General features: G+C 45.8%; 1 protein-coding gene across 1 annotated transcript in view; it reads left to right on the forward strand.

Annotated features, from left to right (window-relative positions):
- Positions 1 to 27,223, forward strand: part of TFRC (transferrin receptor) — a gene marked incomplete in the record, with an annotated part of 151,954 nt that overhangs the window by 65,305 nt on the left and 59,426 nt on the right. The window contains 3 exon segments of the mRNA XM_077487593.1: positions 24,018 to 24,063; positions 25,062 to 25,266; positions 26,227 to 26,431. Coding sequence (XP_077343719.1) covers positions 24,018 to 24,063; positions 25,062 to 25,266; positions 26,227 to 26,431 — 456 coding nt within the window.

Genomic DNA, 27,223 nt, shown 5'->3' on the forward strand with positions numbered 1-27,223 from the left:
TATTATTGCCACCACTATTTACATATCAATGCAGGTTATTTACATGTGAGTCATCTGAACATGGCAATATGGCAGAGCTGGGCAGCAGCAACAGAAGTTTACATTGTGATATCGGGACACAGCACGAGACTAAAACTTCAAGGGACAAGGGAATTTAAACTGTGATAGCTGGCAAGTATGAGGGAGCTGCTTTGCGCCCCACTACAATGACGGGGCCCAGGGCAGCCTTCCCTTTTGCCCTGCCTTGAAAACGGTCCTGTACGGTGCATGCGAAAGTAACACTACATTGTGCCACACGCTCCCAAAGCTCGTACAACTCTGCAAGGGGTGGATGCATACAGATGGCATCCACCCCTTGGAGAAATCCACCACCATCGTATGAGCTCTGCATACGCCTCTTGCAGAGTTGCACGAGCAAATTGCGCATGCGCCGCGTACAGCTCAAGAACAGCTGTTCATGTTTGGAGACTATCTGCGTCTCCTTTGTCCTCCGTACTACGCAAGCCCTGCGCCTGCGCAGTACAGAGCAGACACTATCCGATGGGGGATGACCTTTCTCGTCAGAACACCGGTGTTTTGTCACATATGGTGACCCATCACATTTGGCTATCCGCTGGACTGCGCATGCGCGGCGACACCACCATAGGCGTTCCACCCCTGAGTCCAGGTTCAAGCCCCACCATCCAAGTGGACATAGAGTTAGATTATAATTATGCTGGGCGAAGCGAGCCTGTGTCCCGAAGCGTGGCGAGCCCGCAAGGGGCCCTGCATTGGAAAACATATGGCAGCGTCGCGCATGCGAACTCCAGCAGGTATCAAAATGTGATGGATAGCCGAATGTGACCTGACACCAGCCTATACTTTCTATGGATCTGGTGTAACAAGATGTCCGCTTTCCCCCTTCTGTGTACCCTTACTGTGGAGGAGTGCGGGGTGTAGCAAGATGGCGGTAACGAGACGTCACTTCCGTTACACATTCTGCCGGGTCGCCTAATCTGACGAAACAGGCACAGGCAAAGGCTGGGGCATGGGCCGCGCCTCCGCACGTCTCCTTGATGATGTAGGGGAGTGGCCGGTGTGTACGTGATGAGGGGCGGTATAACCGCTCAGCACATTACGCGAAAGGGAGCATAGGAGACGAGGAGGTGAGTATGAAGCACGTGTCTGACATATGGCCTTCCCTTGTGTGCGTGTGATAGCCGGACATACAGCCTGCTCCATTCATTGTCACTCCCACTACGCTTCCTGTTCTGCTCTGCTATATTCGTGTCTTGTCCAGCACGTGAAGCCTGTGTGTTTCATTTGGGCTCCTGCTTTGTTGTGTCTGTCAGCCCTCTCCGTACTGACGGTCTACGGTGACCTTGAGCGCCACTGACAGGTTAGCCATTGCCTGCACTTCACCTTCTTCTGTATGTGTGTGTGCTGGGCCGGTGTAACATGTGCCTTCTCTACGCTCCTTCCACCTCACATTTATTCCTTCTTATCATTGGCTAACAACTTACAGCTGTCACTACAAGAAGGGCAATAGAATTGGCTCTTATTGCATTCATCTCATTATAGTGTGCTTTTACTTCCTACCTAACATTTATACCTTCTTCTCATTGGCTAACGACTTGCTGTCACCAGAATAAGGGACATGGAGCATATTGGCTTTTATTACATTGAGCTCTTTCTGCTGTGCTTCTACCTTCCACCTAATATTTATTCCTTATCATTGATAACTTACTGTCACCACAAAGATGTTAGAGGAAATCAGTGTCTGGTTATTAGCTTGCTGTACTGTTATAATAATTATTCCTTATATGAGGTGCTCTAACATTCCTCCCCCATTTTTCTGTGTGGTTTTTTTTTTTTTTTTTTTTTTTTTTTTTACCAGTTAGTAACTTACCTTCACCAGATAAGTTGGCATCTTGATTCCTTATTGGTTTTTATTTGCATTACATTTTGATTACACTTTTTTGTGTGCTTCTTCATTCTACTGAAGGGCCCATTCGCACCTAGGTGTGCATTAAGGTACGCATACTGCTGGTGTGCATTGTGCTGCAAAGTATTGTAATATAGTGCAGCAACTCCTCCATTGCGCCCCCCCCCCCCTTTTTATTTTTTCTTCTCCCCCCCCCCCTTCTTTACATGCCCTTTACCTATGGGTTGCACAGTGATGTGATGTGTTATAGCATTGCAATGATACAACATGGGGGGGCCCCCCCAGGTACAGGATGATTTTATGTACATTAATGTTGGCAATTGATTTTTGCTGTCAGGACAAATGCAATTTAGATTGGGATGATTATTGCACCGTAGACTTCTTTACATTTGCAGTTTGGGGGGGGGGGGTAAAACATGCAGGTGAATCCCCTTTTTTAAGTTGCAGTGGATTGGGGTGTACACGTGCTGCGATGCTTTGTGGCTGTAGCAAAAAAAATGGTCCCGTGCAGCGAGCGGTTTCGCTGCTGAATGCAGTACATTCAAGTGATTTACGGCACAGTGCTGTGGCAATTGCAGGGTAAACCGGGTGCTGAGTAGACTTCCAACAATTGAATTTTCTGTCCAGATCTACCAAATTTTATTACAATTTGAAATGAATCAGTTTTATAGTTTTATGCGTCTTTCTGATAATTTTTCTTTAAGTATTGTGTGCGATTCTTTGCCTGATCAGATTGTGTATGGCCACACTTACTCCCCCCAAATGTGATTGCTAATAACTTTCCACAGCTAAAAAGGGAACAAAAAAATGGAGATGCACATCTGATTTGCTTTGCAGCAATTACTCTTTATAAGGGAACGTTGCACTAGCAGGTCATACAGTTTATGTGCCTTCTGATTGGTGCTGCTTGATGTCCTTAAAGCGTACTGTCTGTAGGTCACTGTCAAGGTGTATCGGGTCACCCAGACGAATAGAATACTACAAGGCTGAGCACATGGCAGTTAGTCGGAAGTGTGTCATGAAGTATTTCTTCAGTCAGTTGGCTAAATCATGTCTGTGTTGTAATGTATGCTCTACCTACATTAGAGCAGTTCTAAATGTCTAGAGAGCAGCTGCTCATAATTGGTGGGAAGGAATGTGTGTTCGTGTGGTTCTGCTAGACTTTCCAATAAATATATCATCTTTAATCGGCTTAGCATTTTTTATAGTGAGAGCTTTCAAAGCTATGTACAATGCACTTTCAGCTCCAATGTGACCTTCATGTGATTCCTGGAATTTTGAGTCAAGGATTGGGCTGCCTTGTATTCTCTGTCCTGAAATCTTTCTGGAATGGGAATTCTAAAAGGGTCTATTTATAAGGCTGCTCTCACACTGAACAATTTTTTTTTTTTTTTTCCTTCCATTTATGCATAAAAAAAACGCAACCATTAAATCCTATTAAAAAGTTAACTACTGCAACTGAGTAGTGACACCATGTTCACACTGAATGCAGCTATGAAATCGTGCTACTTCGGCACAATTTTAAAGCTGCTGATCAGTGCAACTTCATGCACAGATGTCTTTACAAGTTGCACATGAAATTGCTAAAAATAGTGTAGGAGCCTCTTTCAAATCAGTGCCAGTTGGAGTCGCACTGATTTGAACAGTTCCATAGACACGAGTAGGGTATTATTTTAAGCTGTCGAATAACATGACAAGTTGCACCTGTGTGAACGGGCTGAAAGTAGCTGAAGTATCTTCACATAAGGCTGCTTTCATACCTGAAAGTTTGAATCGCTGCAATTCTGCCTGTGATTTCAAAGCACTCTGCTAAAATGACAAATCGCACAACCCAAATTTCAGATGCCATTCTTTTTAATGGCACCTAAAAATGTGGTGTGGTTCTGCCACGATCAATTGTGTGAAGCTTAACATCCAAAAGAAGCTCATGATCCTTTTGTGGATAACACGCTGATGCAGTGCAGTTTGCTACAATTTATCATGCCAGAACTGCACTGCGTTTTATGTGCCATTGAAATGAATGGCATCTGAAATATGCTTTGTGTGATTTTTGTAATTTCTAGGAGATGGTTTTGCTATCACCAGGTGTGATTGGGTTCACATTTATTCATTCTTTTATAATATTTCACTGATACACAAAGTAGCTGTAAATCTCTAAAGTCTAGGCCATGGGGAATCTTATTTTGCCAAATGTTTATTTTGATTAATTAAAGTGGTTGTAAACCCCATTCATGAAATATGACCTGGGCACATCTGTCTGTAGTGTTTATTTGTCTTTCTCCAAATCCCCAAGTACTGTGTCTTTCTGCTGCTCTGTTCCTCTGTTATCAGCATGGACAATTTCTAACAAGCTCTCTGAAGGAGAGATAAAAGCAGCTGGGAATTTGTGTCAGAGGGAGCTTCGACAGATGAGCAGAGAGCTTGTCTATTCAGACTGCAGCTCTGCAAGTTTTCTTTCCTCCAATCACCTCACACAGTGTGTGCCAAGACTCCACACTCATTGCTGGAAAAAGAGAAACATTTGTAACACCATGTGCACTTTCTAAAGAATGTAGAAATATGAAGACATCAGGTATACAGTAGCTGCAAAACTTATGTAGGGTATTTGTTTCATCCCTGTGTCCTCCGGGGCTCTTCACTTCATTGGGTATAGGAGAGGGTTTACATCCCACTTTAGAGTGGTTGTAAACCCTTTACAACCGCTTTTTACTACAGATAATGAGGCTTACCTGTAGCTATCCTGGATATCTCCTAAATCTGCACAGTTTAGGCGATGTCCCCTGTATCGGCATGTGCACTGAAGCAATGGCACATTCGTGCCATTGCTTCAGCTGTAATGCCATTACCAGCGGCTCCTGTGCGCATGAACGGGAGTGATGTCATTGCAGCTCTGGCCAGTCGCATCGCTGGAGCCCGCGATAACCTAAAACGGGGGTGCCCAACTTTTTGAAGAGTGAGGGCCACGTAAGCGACTTGGTAACCAGTCGTGGGCCACAATGAGTGGAGGGGACACAAGTCCGTTTACATCTGCCACTCCATAGTGGTGAATGGAGGGTCCCATTAAGTCAGACAAATTGCGTGAAAGGGGCCTGAGGCTGCTTTCACACTGATGCACTGCAGTTTACCCACTCCGGATGCAGCGCTGTGCGCCTGTGACTTTCCTGGGTTTGCTGCACTTTGCCATAGACTTCTATTACTGTATATCCTGCAGGTGTGCACTTTCTGAAAGCGCACCAAACCTGCAGGTAATAATAGCAGTCTATTGCTCAGTGCAGGTAACCCACAGGTTCCGCAGATCAGTTTGAAAGCAGCCCAGTAACCACTGCAGAACAGATATGCCCAAATATACGCTGTGATTTTAGTTATAAACTTACCTTTAATAACAGTCTTCCATTCAGGTATCATCGGCTGTTGCTGTCCCAGGCAGAGTGCTTTGGTATCGCTCCACCTGTGATAGGTGGCAGCGCTTTTCAGGAAGTGGCCGCTTGCTTCATCTACCACCGTCACAACTTTGATGCTCTAGGTTGGCAACCTGCGATCCATGCTTGCCAACCCACTATCCCAGAACAGGCGGTCGCGGGCCACATCAGAGGGTTCCGTGGGCCACATGTGGCCCCCGGGCCACTGGTTGGGCACCCCTGTCCTAAAATAACTCAGGGTGATGTGGCCGGAGCGGGGTACAAGGACCGCTATGGGGGCTTCGATCTAAGATGAGTCATAATGAGCTAGTACGCTTTGTATACTAGTTTATTATCATCATCCTCCCCCCCCCCCCCCTTTTTTTTTTTTTTTTTTTTTTTTTTTTTTTTTTTGTGTGGGTTTACAACCATTTAGTCTTATCAATTTCTGGACTCATTTTGGCATTAAATACAATGGATCCGAATATGCTCAATTTAAGGCTCATTCGCATCAGCCGCTATGTTATATTGTGACTGCTGGTGCTTGCTCTAAAGAGCAGTGGCAATGCAAAAAAAGTATCCCACTGTTTACCCATTTACAGCCTTATTGTATGTTAGACATTTCATTTATTTTTATTCACTGAAGCGATTTGCACTGCAGTGTCCTGTATCACAACATGCTCTGCTAAAAGTACAGCATGTCCGGCCTTTTTCCGTGCACAGCACTGCTTTTATGAATGGAATTGTGCAATCGGAGCTCTCTACCACTTGCAGCCTGCAAGCATGCAGCTTGCTAAGGTGCTCAGTAAGCTATAGGGCTCTTTCACACGTCCAATCCGTTCAGGTCTGCCTGTCAGTTTTTTTTTTTTTTTTTTTTTTTTTTAGGTGGACCTGAACCGATGCTCCATAGACCTCCTATGGAGCGTCGGATGTCAGTGGTGGCATGTTCTGACATCTGATCCGAAAAAGTGACGGAGGAAAAACCTACCTTTTTTTTTCCATCCGTCATCGGATTGGGTGACGACGGGCTCTGCAATTTGTCGTCATCCGATCTCCCATAGGGGAGAGCGGTGCTCTGACAGGTCCATCCCTGTGCAGTGTGCAGAGATGGACCTGTCATCTTCCTGCTCAGCGGGGATTGCCGGAGCGATCCCCGCTGAGCAAGTGTGTGTCCATGGGGCGGATCATCACGGATCCGTCCTGTGTGAAAGAGCCCTTAGTCTTTGACACTTGGGAAGCACAGCTAAAGAAGGCATTGATACAGGATGGCGTATCTGGCAATATGAACAGATGATGTGAAGGGGAGATTGTAACACTGGAGGGGGACACTACAGAAGTAGCTGCAGGGTGATGAAGCTAGTGATGAGTAGGTGCAGAAAAAGCCTTTGTAGACGTGTGGATATGATGGCCAACCATACAGGTACTTTATTGCAAAGCTGTACAGGAGAGCTGCACTGGAGTCACAAAGTTTGCATGCTGTTTGGATGAGCTGCTCATCGCATATATTCAGTTAAAGTGTGACATGCAGGTGGGAATGGCGTCTTATGTCCATGGCAGTAAAGGAGTTGCAGGCGTACCCCACTTTTTAAGTACACAATGGGGGTTCTTGACTAAAGCTGGAAATTGCAAATGAGCTTCCAGGTTTTATTATCAAAGCTTAATTGAACACGCTGTGGTTAGAAGCTCATTGGTTTCTATGCAGAAGTGAGCCTGATTTTGCACTTTCCAGCTTTAGTAAATATTCCCCATTATGTACTTAAAAGTGGGGTATGCCTGTAAATGGTCAGTTGAGCCTTATCCTTGTGATCCATCAAGCTTCCAGTAGAGCGCACTTGCCTTATTCTTTCCATGCCACAAGTGTGTATCTGAAAACTAAAATAAGGTTTTTGCAGGGGGCGAGTCTCTGGATTGGAGAAACTAGCGAAGCGGACAGTGGGAGAAAGCATTAACTATCTCTTAAAAAAAAAAAAAAAAAAAAAAAAATGAAGGGAACATTTTGGTTTTAGGCCCCTTTCACACTACTGTGATATCAGGAAATGGCTGTGTAAACTTGAGGTTAATGGACCTCAACTCGCATTAGTCCAGGGCTCGACAAACCCCGGGCGCCCGGTCGCATTTGCGACTAGAATTCGTGTCCTGGCGCCTGGGGCAACGCTGCTGGGGTATCCTGTCTCCATTTGGACCCCAAACTCCGCTGCGCAATTGCATCGGGCCGCGCCGGCCAGTAATTGAGGCCGCGGCTTTGCGGCCTTCTAAAATCTTTCGGTAGTCTGGCGCCATCTTGTGGTGGATGTAGCAATTACACCCTATTCCAATAATGCTAATCCTAATGGAGTGAAGCTCCCCTACCTGTTTTTCACTGCCCGCCCATTTCCTTCCCAAAGTGAAGAGAAGGAAGTGATTGCGGGCGTCATCTGGCGCCTTTTGCCCAACGGTGAGTGTGGTGGCTGGTAAATGGCTTCTCATTATATTGTATTATATTATATTATTATTATTATTTTTTTTTTTTTTTGTAAAGTAAAAAAAATTATTTTAATTAAGGGAAAAAAAAAATATTATTTGTAATCCTCCCTGCTTGACCCCTTTCACAAGGGCTGTCTGATCAGGTTCACCTGTCAGTTTTTCAGGCGGACCTGATCTAACCCTTAGCGGGGATATGACGTTAATAAGCGGGAACATGGCGGAAATAAAAGTCACATTCTTTTGTTAACCACTTCGTGCCCGCGCTGTAGACAAAAGATGTCTACAGCGCGGACACCAATTGCCGGGAGGGCGTCCCTGGACATCCTCCTGTTTACTTCCCCTCTGAACGCCGCCATGGGCGCGCATCGGGGAAGTTCTGTGTTGGCCGTGTCCCTTGGATACAGCAAATCACAGATCATGCTAAATGGCCAATCACAGCGGCCATTTAGCACTCAAGCGGTGTGTCCAATGAGAGGTGATCTCATATGTGGGGGGCTGGGGGCTATCTTCCCCTCACTCGTCTCCATGTCAGGCCAGGGACAGGTCCAGATCGCCGTCACGGACCTGGCTCCTCACTTTTTTAGCTGGCTCCTAGAATCCAAGCAAATTTGTCAGACCAAAGTAGTACAGGGACTACTTTTGAAGTCGGTGTGACCTTAAGTTGCACAGATATGACTGGTGCTCATTGGAAATCATGGGGTATGACTTGACATGTGACTTTGCAGTCCCAAGTCGCAGGATAAGTCTCACAAGTGTGACAGGGACCATTAATATTTTACAGTGGGCACACATGTCAACAGTTTGAGGGAGGAGAATTGGGGGGGGGGGGGGGGGGAAATTAAATGCCCTTGGAACATCCTGTACTATAGAGGACAGGCTTTGATTTAGACACAGAAGGCATGTGCCTATAGGTGGCAGATACAGAGATAGCTTTCCGTGGATAGTTATGCCATTCCTTTTTTCCATCAGTAGAAATGGTCATCTCATATGAGCTTGTTTATAGTCACGATATTCTAAGCCTGGTTAGGCCCTATAAAGGGAGGAACTAATACAATATAAGGATTCACACCTAGGCATTTTTAGTGCATTTTGCAGATTTGCATTAGTCCATTTAACATGGTTTCCTATGGAACACATTCTGTAGTACAAATCTGCAAAATGCAAAAAGCACTAAAAATGCCTAGGTGTGAATCCAGCCTAAAAGGTTGTGCACTTCCAAGGGGGAGTTGGCTCTCTTTCGGGGGCAATTTATGTGTGTGAGTGACACTGAACAGTGCAGTAAATATATCCAAGATTACTTCAGGTAACTAATGAGGTGGAGCATGATGTATATCTTCACATAGAATACGTGTGCGTGGCTATATATTGGGAAAAAGACACAAGTCCAACCTGTATAAAAAGGAAACCTGTTCTACTATTTTTATATCAACCGCCATGAGGAAAGCAATTAAACATGCTTGGTACATGCTACCAGGACTTATTTTGCTTCAGTACTGCAGTTAATCTTTTTAAACCTAGTATATCCCATTGTTGTAAATCACTCTGCCACACCTAGTCTGATATAAATGGTATTCCTTTACCTGTAATGGAATATTCATATCCCTTCTATAAACGTAACCCTAGGGTCAGTCATGCAGGGCCCTAGACTACAATGCTGGGTGTTTGTAAAAACAAAAAAGTTGTTATATGTAACTGTTCTGGGCAACAGTATTGCAGAGAGTGGCCCCTGGCCTCTTTTGTAGACTTTGGCACTGACTGCTCCTTTCTGCAAGTACATCAGCGAGTGCTAAAGTGGCACCCTTGTGGGTGCTCACCCAAACCGTGCTGTGTCCATAGACGCACACTGCATCTCGGCTCAACCACATCCCCTGTTCTCCTTACAAAATGACTGACAGCAGCAGGGGCATATGGCTACCGCTGGGACAGCACTGTATTATCAGTGAACTTGGGTAAGCATTGGGGGCGGGGGGGCTGTACCCTAATGCAGAAAATGCAAAGGTAAAAAAATTGTTTAGGACCATTTTAATGCCAAGAGTATTGCTGACTTGGTAGCATCAGCACTATGTCTGCATCCTTGTATTGGGTCCATGACTCTGTATACAGTGCCTTGCGAAAGTATTCGGCCCCCTTGAACTTTTTAACCTTTTGCCACATTTCAGGCTTCAAACATAAAGATATAACATTTTTATTTTTTGTGAAGAATCACCAACAAGTGGGACACAATTGTGAAGTGGAACGAAATCTATTGGATTTTTGAAACTTTTTTAACTAATAAAAAAAATGAAAAGTGGGGCGTGCAAAATTATTCGGCCCCCCTTGCGTTAATACTTTGTAGAGCCACCTTTTGCTGCGATTATAGCTGCAAGTCGCTTGGGGTATGTCTCTATCAGTATTGCACATCGAGAGACTGAAATTCTTGCCCATTCTTCCTTGCAAAACAGCTCGAGCTCAGTGAGGTTGGATGGAGAGCGTTTGTGAACAGCAGTTTTCAGCTCTTTCCACAGATTCTCGATTGGATTCAGGTCTGGACTTTGACTTGACCATTCTAACACCTGGATATGTTTATTTGTGAACCATTCCTTTGTAGATTTTGCTGTATGTTTGGGATCATTGTCTTGTTGGAAGATAAATCTCCATCCCAGTTTCAGGTCTTTTGCAGACTCCAACAGGTTTTCATCCAGAATGGTCCTGTATTTGGCTGCATCCATCTTCCCCCCCTCAATTTTAACCATCTTCCCTGTCCCTGCTGAAGAAAAGCAGGCCCAAACCATGATGCTGCCACCACCATGTTTGACAGTGGGGATGGTGTCTTGAGGGTGATGAGCTGTGTTGCTTTTACGCCAAACATATCGTGTTGGATTTTGGTTTCATCTGACCAGAGCACCTTCTTCCACATGTTTGGTGTCTCCCAGGTGGCTTGTGGCAAACATTAGACAAAACTTTTTATGGATATCTTTGGGAAATGGCTTTCTTCTTGCCACTCTTCCATAAAGGCCAGATTTGTGCAGTGTACGACTGATTGTTGTCCTATGGACAGACTCTCCCACCTCAGCTATAGTTCTCTGCAGTTCATCCAGAGTGATCATGGGCCTCTTGGCTGCATCTCTGATCAGTCTTCTTGTCTGAGCTGAAAGTTTAGAGGGACGGCCAGGTCTTGGTAGATTTGCAGTGGTCTGATACTCCTTCCATTTCAAAATGATCGCTTGCACAGTGCTCCTTGGGATGTTTAAAGCTTGGGAAATCTTTTTGTATCCAAATCCGGATTTAAACTTCTCCAACAGTATTACGGACCTGCCTGGTGTGTTCCTTGGTCTTCATGATGCTCTCTGTGCTTTCAACAGAACCCTGAGACTATCACAGAGCAGGTGCATTTATACAGAGACTTGATTACACACAGGTGGATTCTATTTATCACCATCAGTCATTTAGGACAACATTGGATCATTCAGAGATCCTCGCTGAACTTCTGGAGTGAGTTTGCTGCACTGAAAGTAAAGGGGCCGAATAATTTTGCACGCACCACTTTTCCGTTTTTTATTTGCTAAAAAAGTTTAAAATATCCAATAGATTTCGTTCCACTTCACAATTGTGTCCCACTTGTTGGTGATTCTTCACAAAAAATAAAAATGTTATATCTTTATGTTTGAAGCCTGAAATGTGGCAAAAGGTTGAAAAGTTCAAGGGGGGCCCAATACTTTTGCAAGGCACTGTACATTAGGAAGTGGGTAGGATAATGCTGGGTGTCATTCAACCAAGGAGAGGACTGGCGCTAGATTGCCAAGCAGATAAGCATTGCAGAAGCTACGTTTTATTGGTTTTAAAACCGCTGAGCATTTTTATTAAAAATAAAAAAAATAGACTTGAAATACTCCTCTGCTTGCAGAGGCCCTGCAAATACATGGCACTTTTTTAAAATGATTGTAAAGTCATATGTCTTTATTTGTCTTTACATCTCTTGTTTATACTTGCCTGCTCTGTGCAATGATATTCTTCTGTTAAGCACAGACAGCTGTGCGAGCCTCTTGCTTCCACTGCTGTCAATTGCGGCCAATGAGGAGCGAGCACAGTCTGCTCGAGTGCACCATAGCAAGCTGCTTGGCTGGGGGAAAGAGGAGGATCAGGGCTGCTCTGTGCAAAACCTTTTGAACAGGGCAGTTAAAAGAGGAAGTAAACTTCCTCTGCAAACTTTTACCTATAGGTAAGCTTATTATAGGTTTACCTATAGGTACTGAAAACATCTCACAAACCTGTACAGTGTAGGAGATATTTCTCTAGTCTGTCCAGGACAACACTAGAGAGATAGGCACCACCTCCGGAGGCAGGAAACGCATCACCAGATCTTTAAAGGGTGGCTCCTGTCTCTTCTCCCTCAGTCTTTCCTCCACCGGAGGATAAGGCTGGATTGGAGCTCTCCTTCCCCGAAACTGGGATTGCCCATGAGAGAAGGGGAAGGCGGTCTGCGTACCTAGTGAATGGCAGGCATCTGGGGTCCCCTGGCCAGGTTGAATGCAGCTGTGATGGGCGTCCTCCTCCCTGGTAGCTCAGCATCCCTGCTTGACTGCTGAATAATTCAGGTGGGGGACGGGTGTAGGCCTTGCGTTCCAGCCTATGGAGTGCAGGAGAGTGGGGACTTCTGGTGGACCACTTCCGGTTCTTGGTCATGTGGTGAGTGTGGACGATGGAGCCAGGGCACCTTATTTTAAAAAACACCAGCCACAGTGAACCAATCCAATGCTGCCCCACAGTTTAATGAAAAGCCTCCAAGCAGACAGCCTACCTTACAAACGGACATGGATGTAGCTGAATGTGGCAGTGGAACCAAACCAGTTCAGGTAGGCGGACGCAGGTGTGCCTTGGACCTACGGGGGTGGGAGTGATGGACTGCTTATGTGGTCTGTTTGTCTGACACCCCCCCCCCCCCCCCCCCCCCGTTAAGACAGGATCTGGACTAATGAGACTTGCGAACCCTGTCAGCGCACTGGTGGACTTTATTAAAGAGTGGGTGGAGCCAGAGAAAAAAAAAATTTCCCAAAAGTTTGAAAAGGATATTCCCCTTCAGTTAGGATCCCACCTGTGTCTGGAGCAAGGTGCCAAAGGTAGACGCAGCATTCTCCCAGTGCTCTAAATCAACAGACCTCTCCTTTTGAGGACATGGGTGTCCTCAAGGAACCCATCAACAAAAGGATGGAGGTACTGCTGAAAAGGTAATGGGAAGTAGCCATGGAAAACCTAAAGCTTGTGATGGCCACAACAATAGTGGCTCATAATCTGGAGGTCTGGCTGGAACAATTGCAAGGGCATTTGGATAGTGGGACCTCCAGGAAGGAAATTTTGGATTCCCTTCCTTCCTATGCCACACAAAGCAGTGGGCTATATGGCAGGGCTCAACAAATCCCAGGTGCCAGGTCGCCGTTGCCACTAGACATTGTGCCCTGGCGCCTGGGTTTGTGTCACTGACAGGTGCCTCTGTTACTCTGTGTCTGGTGCCTCCAGACACGGAGCACTGTCTGGTAATCGGGATGGAGCAGGAAGAGAGCAGCTCGGCAGCCGCTGACATCCTCCTCCCTTCTCCACACACTGTTGGCAGAGCAGCACTGCAGTGTATATGTACAGAGGAGCTGTCAAAATTGAGGCTGAATGTCGGGGTGGGCGGGACCCAGCTTTCCAACATCAGCCAATGGGATGAGATCTGGGCAGGCCGATACATGTATGTGGCTCCTCCCCTTTCTTAAGCAGCCCAATCATTGGCTGGATAGCTGTCGGTCCCGCCCACCTGATATCATGCTGAATGTGTCAGCTCCTCTCTCTCCATACAGTTTCACACAGTGCAGGGAGCATTCAGTTTCAGTTACACTATCGGCTGTGAAACCTGCCAGTGCCAACCAGTGCAATTCAGTGCCAGTTGGTGCCACCTGCCATTGCCAATCAGTGCCAACCTGTGCCATTGCCACCTGCCAGTGCAATCCAGTGCCACCTGCCAATGCCAGTTAGTAACCACCTGCCAGTGCCAACCTGTGCAATTTAGTGCCACATGCCAGTGCCAGTTAGTGCTCTATGCCACCTGCTAGTGCCACCTGCTAGTGCCATCCAGTGCCACCTGCCAATGCCAGTTATTGCCACCTACCAGTTAGTGCCACCTGCCAGTGCCACAGACCAGTGCCAGTTAGTGCCATCTGCCAGTGCCACTTGCCAATCTGTGCCACCCATTTCCACCTGCCAGTTAGTGCAGTCCAGTGCCAATGCCAGTTAGTGCCACCTGCCAATGCTGCCCATCAGTGCTACCTGCCAGTTCCCATTAGTGGCACCTCAGTGCTGCCTATTGGTGCCCGTTAGTTCCAACCTCAATGCCACCCCATCAGTGTCCATTAGTGCAGCCTATCAAAGCACATCAGTGAAGGAGAAATTTTTTTTTTAGCAAAATCTTACAACAAAAACAAAAGTGTGGTGTTTTTTTTTTTTTTTTTTTTTTTTATTGTCTTTCTGGCATTGGGTATGAGCAATTCTTATTGTCCGATGAACCAGACATGCAGTTCTGGGCGATGGGCAGATGATTTAAATAACTGGCTCCTAACTTTTTCAGCTGGCTCCTAGATTCTAAGCAAATTTGTCAAGCCTTGGCTATATGGCAGACGCTTCTGCCGAGTTGGTCAAACTTTCAGAAAATTCATCTCTTACAGCATTATGGTTAAAATCCTGGTCTGGGGAACCCGGCCTCAAAAGTTAGGCTATGTGGCATCCCTTTTGAGGGAGACCTCTTGTTTGGTCAGGATCTAAAAAAAGTTCTGGATCGCACTGCAGACAAGGTCTTCCCTACTAAGACTAAAAAAGCACTAGGGGAAACAATTGTTTCGCCCCCAAAGACGAGGACAGACCTCTTAAAAAAAAAAAAAAAAAAAAACAGTGGGGAAGGGGATAACAGAGTCTCCCAAAAAAACAAAAGCAAAAAAAACGAAATCCCAGTGACTTGGTTCCCATGGGAGGAAGACTGGGGCAGTTCTTCCCACAGTGGGAATAGAATACCCCAAATGCTTTTATACTGAGGCTATCCGGGGTGGGCTATCGAATACAGTTCAAGGACACTCTGCCTATGAGGATGTGTGTGACCAAATCTCCCAGAGATCCTTAGAAGGCGACAACCTTGCTTTCGCAAATTGGCGATTTGGTAGACCAGCGGGTTCTTGTTCCAGTGCCGCAACAGGAAGTAAACCGTGGTTTCTACTCACATGTTTTGTAGTGAAGAAACTCAAGCAAATTGTCTAATTTTGAATTTGGGTAACAGAAAAAATTACAGATGAAAACAATTTTCACGGTAAAGTCAATCCTTCCTCAGATTGTTTTATGGCTTCCCTCCGATCTGAGGGATGCCTATCTACACGTCTCCATCCACAAGGACTCTCAAAAATATGAGGATAGCAATCCAGTGGGGAAAGCAGATCTGATATTTTCAGTTCAGGGCCCTACCATTCGGCCTATCCTCATCCCTCAAGATTTTTATGAAAATCCTGGCAGAAGCACTGGCTCCCCTGAGACTAAAAGGGATCTCAGTCATACCGTATTTGAACAACCTTTTATTCTTTGCCCCCTCCGAGCTCCAATTACAAGGAGATCTGCGGGCAGCCATTTCCTTTCTAAAAAGACTGGGGTGGTTAACGAAAAGTTGCACTTAATCCCGATGCAAGTCTTGCAGTACCTGGGTTTCTTGGTGAACTCGGTGACGCAAAAGATTTTCTCCGAGGAGAAAGTAGAAAAGGTGAATGCGACTACAACCTTTGTTTTGAAAAAAAAAAAAAAAAAAAAAATCAGGCGATTTCCCTTTGCTCAGCTATGTTGGGTCTGGATCTTCGGGTAGCAACAATTCCTACGGTTCCATAGGCAAGGACCCATTTCAGGTGCCTGCAGGCCAACATCCTGAACCGCTGGGATGGAGCGCAGGAATCCCTAGACACAAGCACCTGCCTATCTACCAGGAGGTCTTGGTAGTGGAGAAAAGGAGACCTTAGTACAGGGTCTATGGTAGTCTCTTCCAGTATCTGTCCACATCACCACGGATGCCAGTGCTTGGGGGGGGGGGGGGCATTGGGGTCAAAAATAGCCCAAGGACGCTGGGAGAAAGTACAGTCCCAAAGGTCAGCCAATTGGAAAGAGTTACAAGCGATCTGGGAAGCGTTAAAAACATTTGCCGGAGATCTGAAGGGTCACCACGTACAGTCCTCTTGGACAGTGTGGTAGCAGTCCTGTATCTAAACCAGCAAGGGGGAACAAGATGTTTGTCCTTAATCAGACTAACAAATATCACCTTGTATTGGGCTGAGAGAAACCTGAGGTCTGTATCGGCAGGCCATCTGAGCAGTGGACAACCACCTGGTGGACTTTCTGAGTTGACACCAAGGGGGTTATTTATGAAAGACAAATCCACATTGCACTGTAAGTGCACTTGGAATTGAAATTGCTCTCAATCTAAGGGGTAGATCTGAAATGAGTGGAAGCTCTGCTGATTTTATCATCCAATCGTGTGCAAGCTAAAATGCTGTTTTGTATTTTCCTTGCATGTCCCCCCTCGGATCTACAGCGACTGTACTTTCAAGCGCACTTGCAGTGCAAAGTGGCTTTTCCTTTAGTAAATAACCCCCCTAAGTGTGCAAGTCAAAATGGTCCCTAAACAAATAAATTTTCAACTGATAGTACAGAAGTGGGGTCTCCCAGAGGTGGACTTGTTTGCCAAGAGGGCAAACGCCCAGGTTCCAATGTACTTCTCGCTAGAGAGAAGCAGGGGCCAAAGGGATAGACGCCTTGGCCCAGAAGTGGGCTTTTCCCACTTGCTACGCCTTTCGCCCCCATTCAAACTTATTCCTCTAGTCCTGAGGAAATTCAAGAATGGATCACGATGATATTGGTGGTTATGCCTGTCAGAGGAGCCTCCCCTCGTGCTGCCTAGAGGGAGGATCTGCTGTCCCAGGGCCCAGTTCTGTTACCAGAAATGCAGACTCTAAAACTATCAACTTGGTGTCTGAGGAAAGCCTCTTGAAGTCTAAAGGGCTCTCAGACAGGGTTCTAAATACAATTCTTTCCAGTAGAAAGGAGGTAACCCAAGCGATTTATGTTAAATTTTGGAAAGGGTGTTTGGGTTTTTACATTTTAGTTTTTTGTTGTTGTTCATGGTTGGATATTAAGAAGGGGGGGGGATTATCCCGGCAGTCTTAAAGGACTGGCCATTAGTACTTTAAAGGTACAAGTGTTGGCCTTGTCTGTTTTGTTGTTGGTTTTTATTTTTATTTTTTTACCCGCTAGTTAGCAGGTTCTTTAACCACTTAAGGACCGCCGTATTGCCATTATACGTCATCAGAATGGCACAGGCAGGCACAATCGCGTAGATCTACGTGCCTGCCTTCCAGCGGGTGGGGGGTCCGATCGGACCCCCTCCCGCTGGTTACGGTGGTCCGTTTCCCTCCAGCAGTGATCCGTGATGAGGGGATGGCCGTTGGTTTTCGGCCACCCCCTCTGGATCGCTCCTGGCCAATGACAAACTTCCTCCCACTGTGTATTGTTTACACAGGAAGGAGGAAGTGATGTCATTCTCCTCGGGGCGGTCTTTTTGACCGGACTACGAGGAGAAGACTAATAGTAAGTGTGCACCAACACTACACTGACATGTAGGTACACACAGGTACACAACCTGTCACAGTGTCACTGATTGCATTGATCATTTCTTTACTGATCAATGCATTCAGTGTCAGTTGTAAAAGTAAAAACTGTCAGGGCAGTTAGTGTTAGGTCCAGGGTAGCCCCCTATCACCCCCCAATAAAGATTTAACCCCCTGATTGCCCCTAGAGTTAACCCTTTCACCCCCTTAGCCAGTGTCACTAAGCGATAATTTTTCTGATCGCTGCATCAGTGTCGCTACTGTCGCTAGGTAGCTAGTTATTTTTTTAGGTTCACCGCCAGGTTTTTATAGCGCTAGGTACCCCGATATACTACCCAATAATGGTTTTAACCCCCTGATTGCCCCTAGTTAACCCTTTCACCAGCGATCACAGTATAAGTGTCACTGGTGACGCTGGTTAGCCAGTTAGTTATTTAGGTTCCCCGTCAGGTTTTTATATAGCGCCAGGGACCCCCATATACTACCTAATAAAAATTTGAACCCCCTGATTGCCCCTAGTTAACCCTTTCACCAGCGATCACAGTATAAGTGTCACTGGTGACGCTGGTTAGCCAGTTAGTTATTTAGGTTCCCCGTCAGGTTTTTATATAGCGCCAGGGACCCCCATATACTACCTAATAAAAATTTGAACCCCCTGATTGCCCCTAGTTAACCCTTTCACCAGTGATCACCGTATAAGTGTTACGGGTGACTCTGGTTAGTTTGCTTTTTATAGCATCAGGGCACCCACCATTTATTACCCAATAAAGGTTTAACCCCCTGATCACCCGGCGGGTGATATCAATTTAGGTTTTAGGGTCAGGGTCTGCGTCGCCCCAGGCAGCACTAGGTTAGTGCCAGTACCACTAACGCCCACGCGCATAGCATACACCTCCCGTAGTGGTATAGAATCTGAACAGATCAATATCTGATCTGATCAGATCTATACTAGCGTCCCCAGCAGTTCAGGGTTCCAAAAAACGCATTGTTAGCGGGATCAGCCCAGATACCTGCTAGCACCTGCGTTTTGTCCCTCTGCCCAGTCCACCCAAGTGCAGTATCGATCGATCACTGTCACTTACAAAACACTAAACACATAACTGCAGCGATCGCAGAGTCAGGCCTGATCCCTGCGATCGCTAACAGTTTTTTTGGTAGCATTTTATATTTAAATCCGGAAGGCAGTGCTTGGTTTTCGGGGTCCTGTACGTGGCTAGGCTCCCAAAAAGTCCCCCACATGTGGTATCCCCGTACTCGGGAGAAGCAGCAGAATTTATTTTGGGGTGTAATTTGACTTCTGCCCATAGCATGTGTGAGCAATATATCATTTAGTGACAACTTTGTGCAAAAAAAAAAGTTTGTAATATTCCCGCAACTTTTGGCAAAATATAAAATATTCCATGGACTCAACATGCCTCTCAGTAAATAGCTTGGGGTGTCTACTTTCCAAAATGGGGTAATTTTGGGGGGTTTTGTGCTATTTTGGCATTTTATGGCCTTCGAAACTGTGATAGGTAGTGAGGAGTTAAATCAAAAATTTGCACCCTTAGAAATCCTGAAGGTGGTGATTGGTTTTCGGGGTGCCGTGCGCGACTAGACTTCCAAAAAGTCCCACACATGTGGTATCCCCATACTCGGGAGAAGTAGCGGAATATATTTTGGGGTGCAATTCCACATATAACCATGGCATGTGTGAGCAATATATCATTTAGTGACAACTTTTTGTAAAAAAATTATTTATTTATTTTTTTTGTCATTATTCAATCCCTTAGGACAAAAAAAATAAATATTCAATGGGCTCAACATACCCATCAGCAATTTCCTTGGGGTGTCTACTTTCCAAAATGGGGTCATTTGGGGGGGGGGGGGGGGTTTGTACTGCCCTGCCATTTTAGCACCTCAAGAAATGAGATAGGCAGTCATAAATTAAAAGCTGTGTAAATTCCAGAAAATGTACTCTAGTTTGTAGACGCTATAACTTTTGCACAAACCAAAAAATATACGCTTATTGACATTTTTTTTTTTTACTAAAGACATGTGGCTGAATAAATTTTGCCCTCAATGTATGACTAAAATGTAGTTTATTTGATTTTTCTTATAACAAAAAGAAGAAAATATCTTTTTTTTTTTTTTTTTTTTTTTTTTCAAAATTTTCGCTCTTTTTCCATTTATATCGCAAAAAATAATCACAGAGGCAATCAAATGCCATCAAAAGAAAGCTCTATTTGTGGGAAGAAAAGGACGCAAATTTCGTTTGGGTGCAATATTGCATGACCGCGCAATTACCAGTTAAAGCAGCGCAGTGCGAAATTGGAAAAAGACCTCTGGTCCTTAAGGTGTTTATTGGTCCGGAGCTGAAGTGGTTAAGAGTTTAGCCAGCATTAGACCTGTTCCGTTTAAAATTTTACCAAAATGGGACCTGTCAATTGTACTACTGGGGTGGATGAAATGGTTGCAGGAAGAAGAGCCTTCCTTTAAAATGGGTCACGCTCAAAACGGTCTTAGTGGCCATATCCACAGCTAGGCGCATTAGCAAGCTTCAGGCGCTTTCCATTAAAGAACCTTTTTTGCTAATTTTTGAAGACAGGCTGGTGCTACACATAGACCCAGGGTTTTTGCCTAAAGTAGTGACAAAATTCCATAGAACTCAGGAAATTATTTTGCTATCATTCTGTGGGTCCCCCACCAATCCAAAGGTAGTAGAATTCCACCAACTGGATGTGAGAGCCTGTGTTTTTTACAGTATGAGGATGTCAAAAAGCATTAGGAAATCCAATGCACTATTTTACTTGCGGGGGAAAAAATGGTGTCCCAAGCTTCAAAAAACACAATTGCAAGATGGATTAAACAAGCTATTGTGGAAGCTTACAAAATTATGAAAATGGAATGTGTCCCCCCCCCCCCCCCCCCCCCCATGGCTCACTACACACAGGCACTATCGGCTACCTGGCCAGAGCGAGCTGGAGTGACACCTGATCAAATCTGTCTAGCTCAACATGGTCAAACGACTCGATTTTCACGAAGCACTATAGATTGGACAATGGACATTATCTCTAGCGCTGACTGGACAGACTAGAGAAAACTAGTTAGACTTAACGGTAACTCCTGTTTTCTAGGAGTCGTCCAGGACAGCAGGGATTCCCTCCCTATATGCTGTTATAATGTTGGACGAGTGTTTTTGTTTCAAAAGCCATTCCGGGGAAGTTCTCGGTTAAAGAATGAGGGAGAGGGGACGGGAGCTGCCCTTTAAAGATCTGGTGATGTTTCCTGCCTTCGGAGGTGGAGCCTATCTCTCTAGTGCTGTCCTGGACGACGCCTAGAAACAGTTACCTGTGAGTCGAACTAGTTTTCCGGAGTGTGTGTGTGTGTGTGTGTGTGTCTGTCTGCAGGCATCATTCAGATGTCTTCACTGAAAGCTCAGGATGTCATGACGTTTAGTGGTATGGAAGTGGTTAAGGTTAAAAACAATTTAGTGTTTAGAACCACTTTAACCCCTTCCTGCTGAGTGAGATGTGGGCCTCGGCGTTCGGGGGCATGCATCATCCCGGTACAGCCCCACACACACACACACACACACACACACACACACACACACACATCACGACACTCTGCTGCCAATGGTGATGGATTTCAAAAAATTCACAGTATTCAGATTCCCTGTTTTTGGTGATCTGAATACTTTAAAGTGCAAAGGAGGGATTGGAGGTCTTTTGGACCCCGATCCCTCCATAAAGGGTACCTGTCATCACCTATTACTGTCACAAGGGATGTTTACATTCCTTGTAACAGCAATAAAAATGATCAAATTTTTTACTTTTATTTATTTTTTTGAAAATTTGTCCTATCTGTCTTGTGGATCCTTTCAGGCTGCCTCCTGATGCTGGTGTCCTTGCTCCTATACCGCCATTTTGAGTTGCGTCGTTTTTGTCTCGTGTGTTCACATTAAGATTTTACACTTGAAAAGTCCATACTTGCCTGACTATCTTGGAGCAAGCAAATGAGCCTAATGCCATATTTTGCAAGTGTGAGATTATGCACATTGCATCATATATTTCCTGATGCATGTGCGCAGAATCAGAATACTATATCACAGCTTGGTATGGGATCTCCTTGAAGGTTTTGGGAGTTACCTTCTCATGATTCATCTGTAGCCAGGGTTGGGTCGCTAGTCCTTTCAGGGGAGTTGGGAAGTGGTTCTATTGGGGAGATTTCCTTTCCCTTCCTGTCCCATAGCCAAAACAGGAAGTGAGAGGAAATCCATCCAAAGTAAGGGAATTTCTGGTTGCCTCAGAACTAGTTTCCCCATAGGAAGATTCTCCTCTGTGATGCTGGGCCTTCAGCATCGGAGGCAGTAACAGGTAAGGCTCGGTTCACACAGGGGCGACACGACTTCAGGATGACTTTGTGAGGCAACTTGGAGACGACTTGAACACGACTTTTAGACACGACCTGGGGCGACTTACAAGTCGCCGCAGGCCAAGTTACTTTTGCCGTGGCCAATCAGAGAATGAGCTCTGAAGGGGGAACTCCACGCCAAATTTTTTTCAGGTGGATGTCACATGGGTTGATGTCACATGGCGACAGTCCCAGCATCCTCCGGGACTGTGACATCGTAAGGGGGCGGGGTCACCATGTGACATCCACCCATGTGACATCAACCGATGACCCCGCCCCTTGTCCCTATATAAGTCGCAGCGCGTCCCTGGCATTGCAGCCGGACAGAGCGTCGAGTCAACATCTCCAGGAGGAGAAGAAGAACGGAAGGCGGCGGCGGCGACAGAAGACCGGGCCACTGCCTGTAAAAGAGCTATAAGGAGGCGCGGTGGCCCGGCAGAAGAACCGAAGAGGGGGACAAGACCCCCGAAGTCGGAAGAAGAGGCCGCGGCGACGAAGAAGAATGCCGGGCTCCTCCGCTAGCAAAAGAGCTATAAGAAGATAGCGGAGGAGTCCGGTGAGAAGACCCCCTAAAGACGGAAGACCCCCCCGGAGCTGTGCAATAAACTATTTTATCTTGTGTGTGTTTTTTTTTTTTTTTTTTTTGTACTTTATTTTACAGGTGAATGGGTAGGGGTACATTGTACTCCATACTCATTCACATAGGGTGGGGGGGGGGGGGCTGGTATCCGGGGGCCCCCTTATTAAAGGGGGCTCCCGGATTCTGATAAGCCCCCGCCCGCAGACCCCGACAACCAATGGCCAGGGTTGTCGGGAAGAGGCCCTTGTCCTCATCAACATGGGGCCCCCCTCCCCCAAGGCACCCCCCCATGTTGAGGGCACGCGGCCTGGTACGGCTCAGGAGGGGGGGGGGCGCCCGCTCGTCCCCACCCCCTTTCCTGGCCAGCCGGGTAGCGTGCTCGGATAAGGGTCTGGTGTGGATCTGGGGGGGACCTCCACGCCGTTTTTTCGGCGTAGGGGGTTCCCCTTGGAATCCATACCAGACCTAAGGGCCTGGTATGCTCTTCTTTTTTTTTTTCTTTTTTTTTTCCAGAAATTTGGCGTGGAGTTCCCCCTTCAGAGCTAATAATTCTGTCAGTCTCCTCCGTATAGACAGAGATCCGACTTGGAGGCGACCTCCATTGAAATCAATGGGTACAAGTCGCCTACAAGTCGGATTGAAGTAGTACAGGAGGCGACTTCAGTAGCGTGCATTAAGACGGCTCTCATTCACTTACATTGATTTTTAAATGTTGTCCGACCTGAGGCGACTAGGGGCGACCTGAAGTCGGATCGCAGTCGCCCCTGTGTGAACCGAGCCTGACCCAACAATATTATTATTATTATTATTTAACAATAATATAATTTTTTTTTTTTTAAATTTTTTTTTTTTCCTCTTTAGCTTTGCTGTTCACAGGACCAATGGAGGATGAATCTCCCTAAGAGTCCATTCACACAGGCAATTTTGGATCCGACTTGAAGTAGTCTCAAGTGGCGCAACATGATAAAATCAATATAGGTGAATGAGAGCCATCTTAATGTACACTACTGAAGTCGCTCCGACTTCAGAAAAGGTACCTGTACTACTTCAATCTGACTTCTAGGCAACTTGCACCAGTTGATTTCAATGGAAGCTGCCTCCAAGTCGCATCTCCTGCCTTAACTGAAGCAACTTTCCAGGCAGAGCTGATTATTATGTGATTGGCCACTGGCAAAGTCCGCTGTCCTGGAGGCAACTTGAAGTTGCTTCCAGAAGTCGCGCTGTGATTCATACTCGAGTTGTGTCCAAGTTGCCTCCCAAAGTCAAGTCTCGCTGGAAGTCGTGCTGCCCCTGTGTGAATGGACTCTATCTGGGGCCCAGACAGCAATAAAAGCTGACGTTTTTATGTTGGATGTTTCTAATCTCCTTCCACTCAAAAAAAAATATATTTTAGCTATACTTTTAATGGCAAGATTACCGGGTGAAAAAGAAAACTGCCTCCCCCCAAACTAATCTTATAAGAAGTACTACTGCATTACTTGTTAATCTGTGCATATTTGGCTGCATTATGTTAAAGGTTTGATAAATACTGGGTATTCTACTTTTACAAGTGTGCTCGGAGAAGGGAGGCGTTTTGACACTAATATTTCTGACTTTTTATTTTTTATTCCCTCTAGGGGCTTGATCAAGATGGAAAGAGCAAGGTCTGCGGTTACAAACTTTGTAAGTAGCTGCATTATTTGCTTTCTGTGTAACATAAGATCATAGCCAGGTATATTGAAAACATTTTAATCGCACAGACTAGGTTTCATGGGAAAACAATGCGATCTTGCTTCAGTTTAAGTGTGAAAATTTGGAAGCCATGGGTAAACTTCTTACCCCCTGACTTTGCTTCCACTTTACTAGAGCCTTAACGTCACTCGTCTTGTAGCCATCTTAAATGTGCTCAACTGACCACATGCTTCCTTCTCTAAATTCCCAATTTCTACCTTTCAGAAAGTTCACCACACCTGCGGGATATAATAGAATTCTATGGCAAAGTGCAGCTAACCCACAGGAAAGCCAGAGGTGCATTGCTTTGGGTAAACCGTAGCACATCAGTGTGAAAGCAGCCTTGGGCCCCTTTCACATAATCGGTCCAACCCAATCGGACCCTCCATTCACCTCTATGGAGCGGCAAATATAAAATTGACTTGTGTATGTTTTACACCTGCCTACCTTCAATCCGATCCGCTAAAAGAAAAAAAAAAGAAGGGGACAGATGCCCTTGTATCTGGGTGGATAGGAGGGGCCATAGAGTAGAGCGGGCTGTGTCTGTGTCCGCTCTGCATATGCAGAGTGTACACGGACCTGTCATCCACCCACTCCACTCATTGTGGCCCGTGACTGGTTACCAAGTCGCTTAAGTGGCCCTTGTTCTTCAAAAGTTTGGGCACCCCTAGTGTAAAGTAACCGACCAGCCTTGATACTATAAACTGCAGCCACAACAAGTGAGCCCATCATTGTAAGGTAAGCAAATGAAACGGGACTATAACTACACAAATGCCTAGATAAAACTTTGGCAAGTGTACAATGCCTTTCCACTTTTATGATATATCTGTTTAGCACACGTCTCTAAATGTAAAAGTCTGATATTTTGATTTACCCATTTCTGGTTTTGGACAATGATTGTAATCTTCTTAAGCTTTTTCATATTCTAAACTGTAATAAATGTTTACTAGTTTGGTAGGGTCCCTCTCGCGTACACTCGCTTCAGTTTGACGCCGCAGACAGATGGGGATGCTAGCCAGGTGGAAATGAAACTTGCAGATGATGAAGAGTGCGGTGACACGATGGGAGAACCTGTTATAAAGCCCAGAGAGGAAAACAATGGAAGCAGAAGCTTGTGTCTTAAAATCCTGGCAGTGGTTCTGCTGTTCTTCATTGGTAAATACTAAAACTTTTTGTTTTTTAACGTATACCTAAACTCTATCTGGATACCGTATATACTCGAGTATAGGCCGACCCGAATATAAGCCGAGGCCCCCAATTTACCCCCAAAAAACTGGAAAACTTATTGACTCGTGTATAAGCCGAGGGTGAGACATGGCTGTCCATCCCTGTGTGTGTGTCCGTCCATCCCTGTGTGTCCATCCATCCCTGTGTGTGTATCCATCCATCCATCCATCCCTGTGTGTGTGTGTGTGTGTGTGTGTATTCATCCATCCATCCATCCATCCATCCCTGTGTGTGTGTGTGTATCCATCCATCCATCCATCCGTGTGTGTGTGTGTGTGTGTCCGTGCAGCCGTGTGTGTGTGTGTGTGTGTGTGTGTGTGTGTGTGTGTGTGTCCGTGCAGCCTTGTGTGTGTGTCCAGCCTACCTGTGTCCCAAGCCTCCGTCCTGAGCCGCCGTCGTCACGAGCCTCCTCCGACCCGTGCCGTGCCTCCTCCGTCCCGTGCCGTGCCTCCTCCGTCCCGTGCCTCCTCCGTCCCGTGCCGTGCCGATGGATCGCCGCTCTTCTCGGCGGCCATTCTGCAATTCAAAATTCCGCCTCCGCCTGTGATAGGCGGAACACTCAATTTCCCAGCAGCCTGTGTTCCGCCTATCACGGACATCCTCTCATACTCGTCCGTAGTATGAGAATGAGCGGATGTCCGTGATAGGTGGAACACTGACTGCTGGGAAATTCGGTGTTCCGCCTATCACAGGCGGAGGCGGAGAAGGAGGCGCGGCTTTTAAATTTTAATGTCCGCCGTCTGTCTGCTCGATACGCTGATCGAGCAGTCAGACAGCGGTGACTCGAGTATAAGCCGAGGGGGCACTTTCAGCCTCAAAAAAGAGGCTGAAAATCTCGGCTTATACTCGAGTATATACGGTAACTTTTTTTTTACTATTGTCCTGCAGGTTTTCTGATTGGATACTTAAGCCATAGAGGACGTGTTTCAGCTGCACAACAGACTACAGTAGATGATAGCAATGACAAGGTTGACGATGTTGAAGATGTTGACGCGCCATATTCACAGGACAGCCCTAGTGTCTTATACTGGTCTGATCTGAAGCCGATGCTGGATAAAAGAATTGAACTCCTTAACTTTGAAACGAGCATTAAGTATGTAACAATCCAAGTTTGCTTTAAACTATTCTGTCTCATAACTTAGTGACCTGTTAAATGCAAAATTTACTTTTCTTAAAGCATATTATTTTTACAGGTAAGCCCCCGATTCATACTGGTGCGACTTGACTTGAGTCACATGACACATCAGGCCTCATTAACAATGGAACAGTTCTAGTTAGTGCGACTCAGGTTGCTCCGACTTAGAAAACCGGTTCCTGCACTACTTTTGGTGTAACTTTAATACGACTTGCATTAACTTGAAGTCGTATGCAAGCCGTGATGAAGTCGTACAAGGATGTTGGATTCAAAGTCGTGACAGTGTGAATCCAGGCTAAATGTGCAATTATATTTTTCCTACAGCAGCCTGCAAAGCAGTGCACTGGTGATTACTAATAGCTGGTGCAATGCTTTGCAGGTTCCTGTGGAGGGGGGTTTGAAAAAAATGGATCTGCTCACAAATCCCTGTGGTTTGTGATTTCAGCTGTGTGGGCTGAGCTGAACCTGTTTTAAATGTGACAGTGGCTTTTGGGAGAGGGGATCCCTCACCTGCTGTGACATGGGAGACTTAACCAGGAGCTGGAACATGTTGCACCCTAAATACTGGTGTAACAACATTTCGTAAAAGTGAACTGATTCTTTAACCACTTGAGCTCCACAAAGTTTTACCCCCCTTCATGACCAGAGCATTTTTTTGCTTTTCAGCACTGCTACTTTAACTTTCTTTTGCACGGTCATGCAACACTGTACGCAAATGCACTATTTATTTTTTTCAGACAAGTTTTGAAA

Source organism: Lithobates pipiens, unplaced genomic scaffold (genome assembly GCF_037356315.1).
Source record: "Lithobates pipiens isolate NorthernLeopardFrog02 unplaced genomic scaffold, aLitPip1_a1.2 Scaffold_18, whole genome shotgun sequence".
In the NCBI taxonomy this organism is placed as follows: domain Eukaryota; kingdom Metazoa; phylum Chordata; class Amphibia; order Anura; family Ranidae; genus Lithobates; species Lithobates pipiens.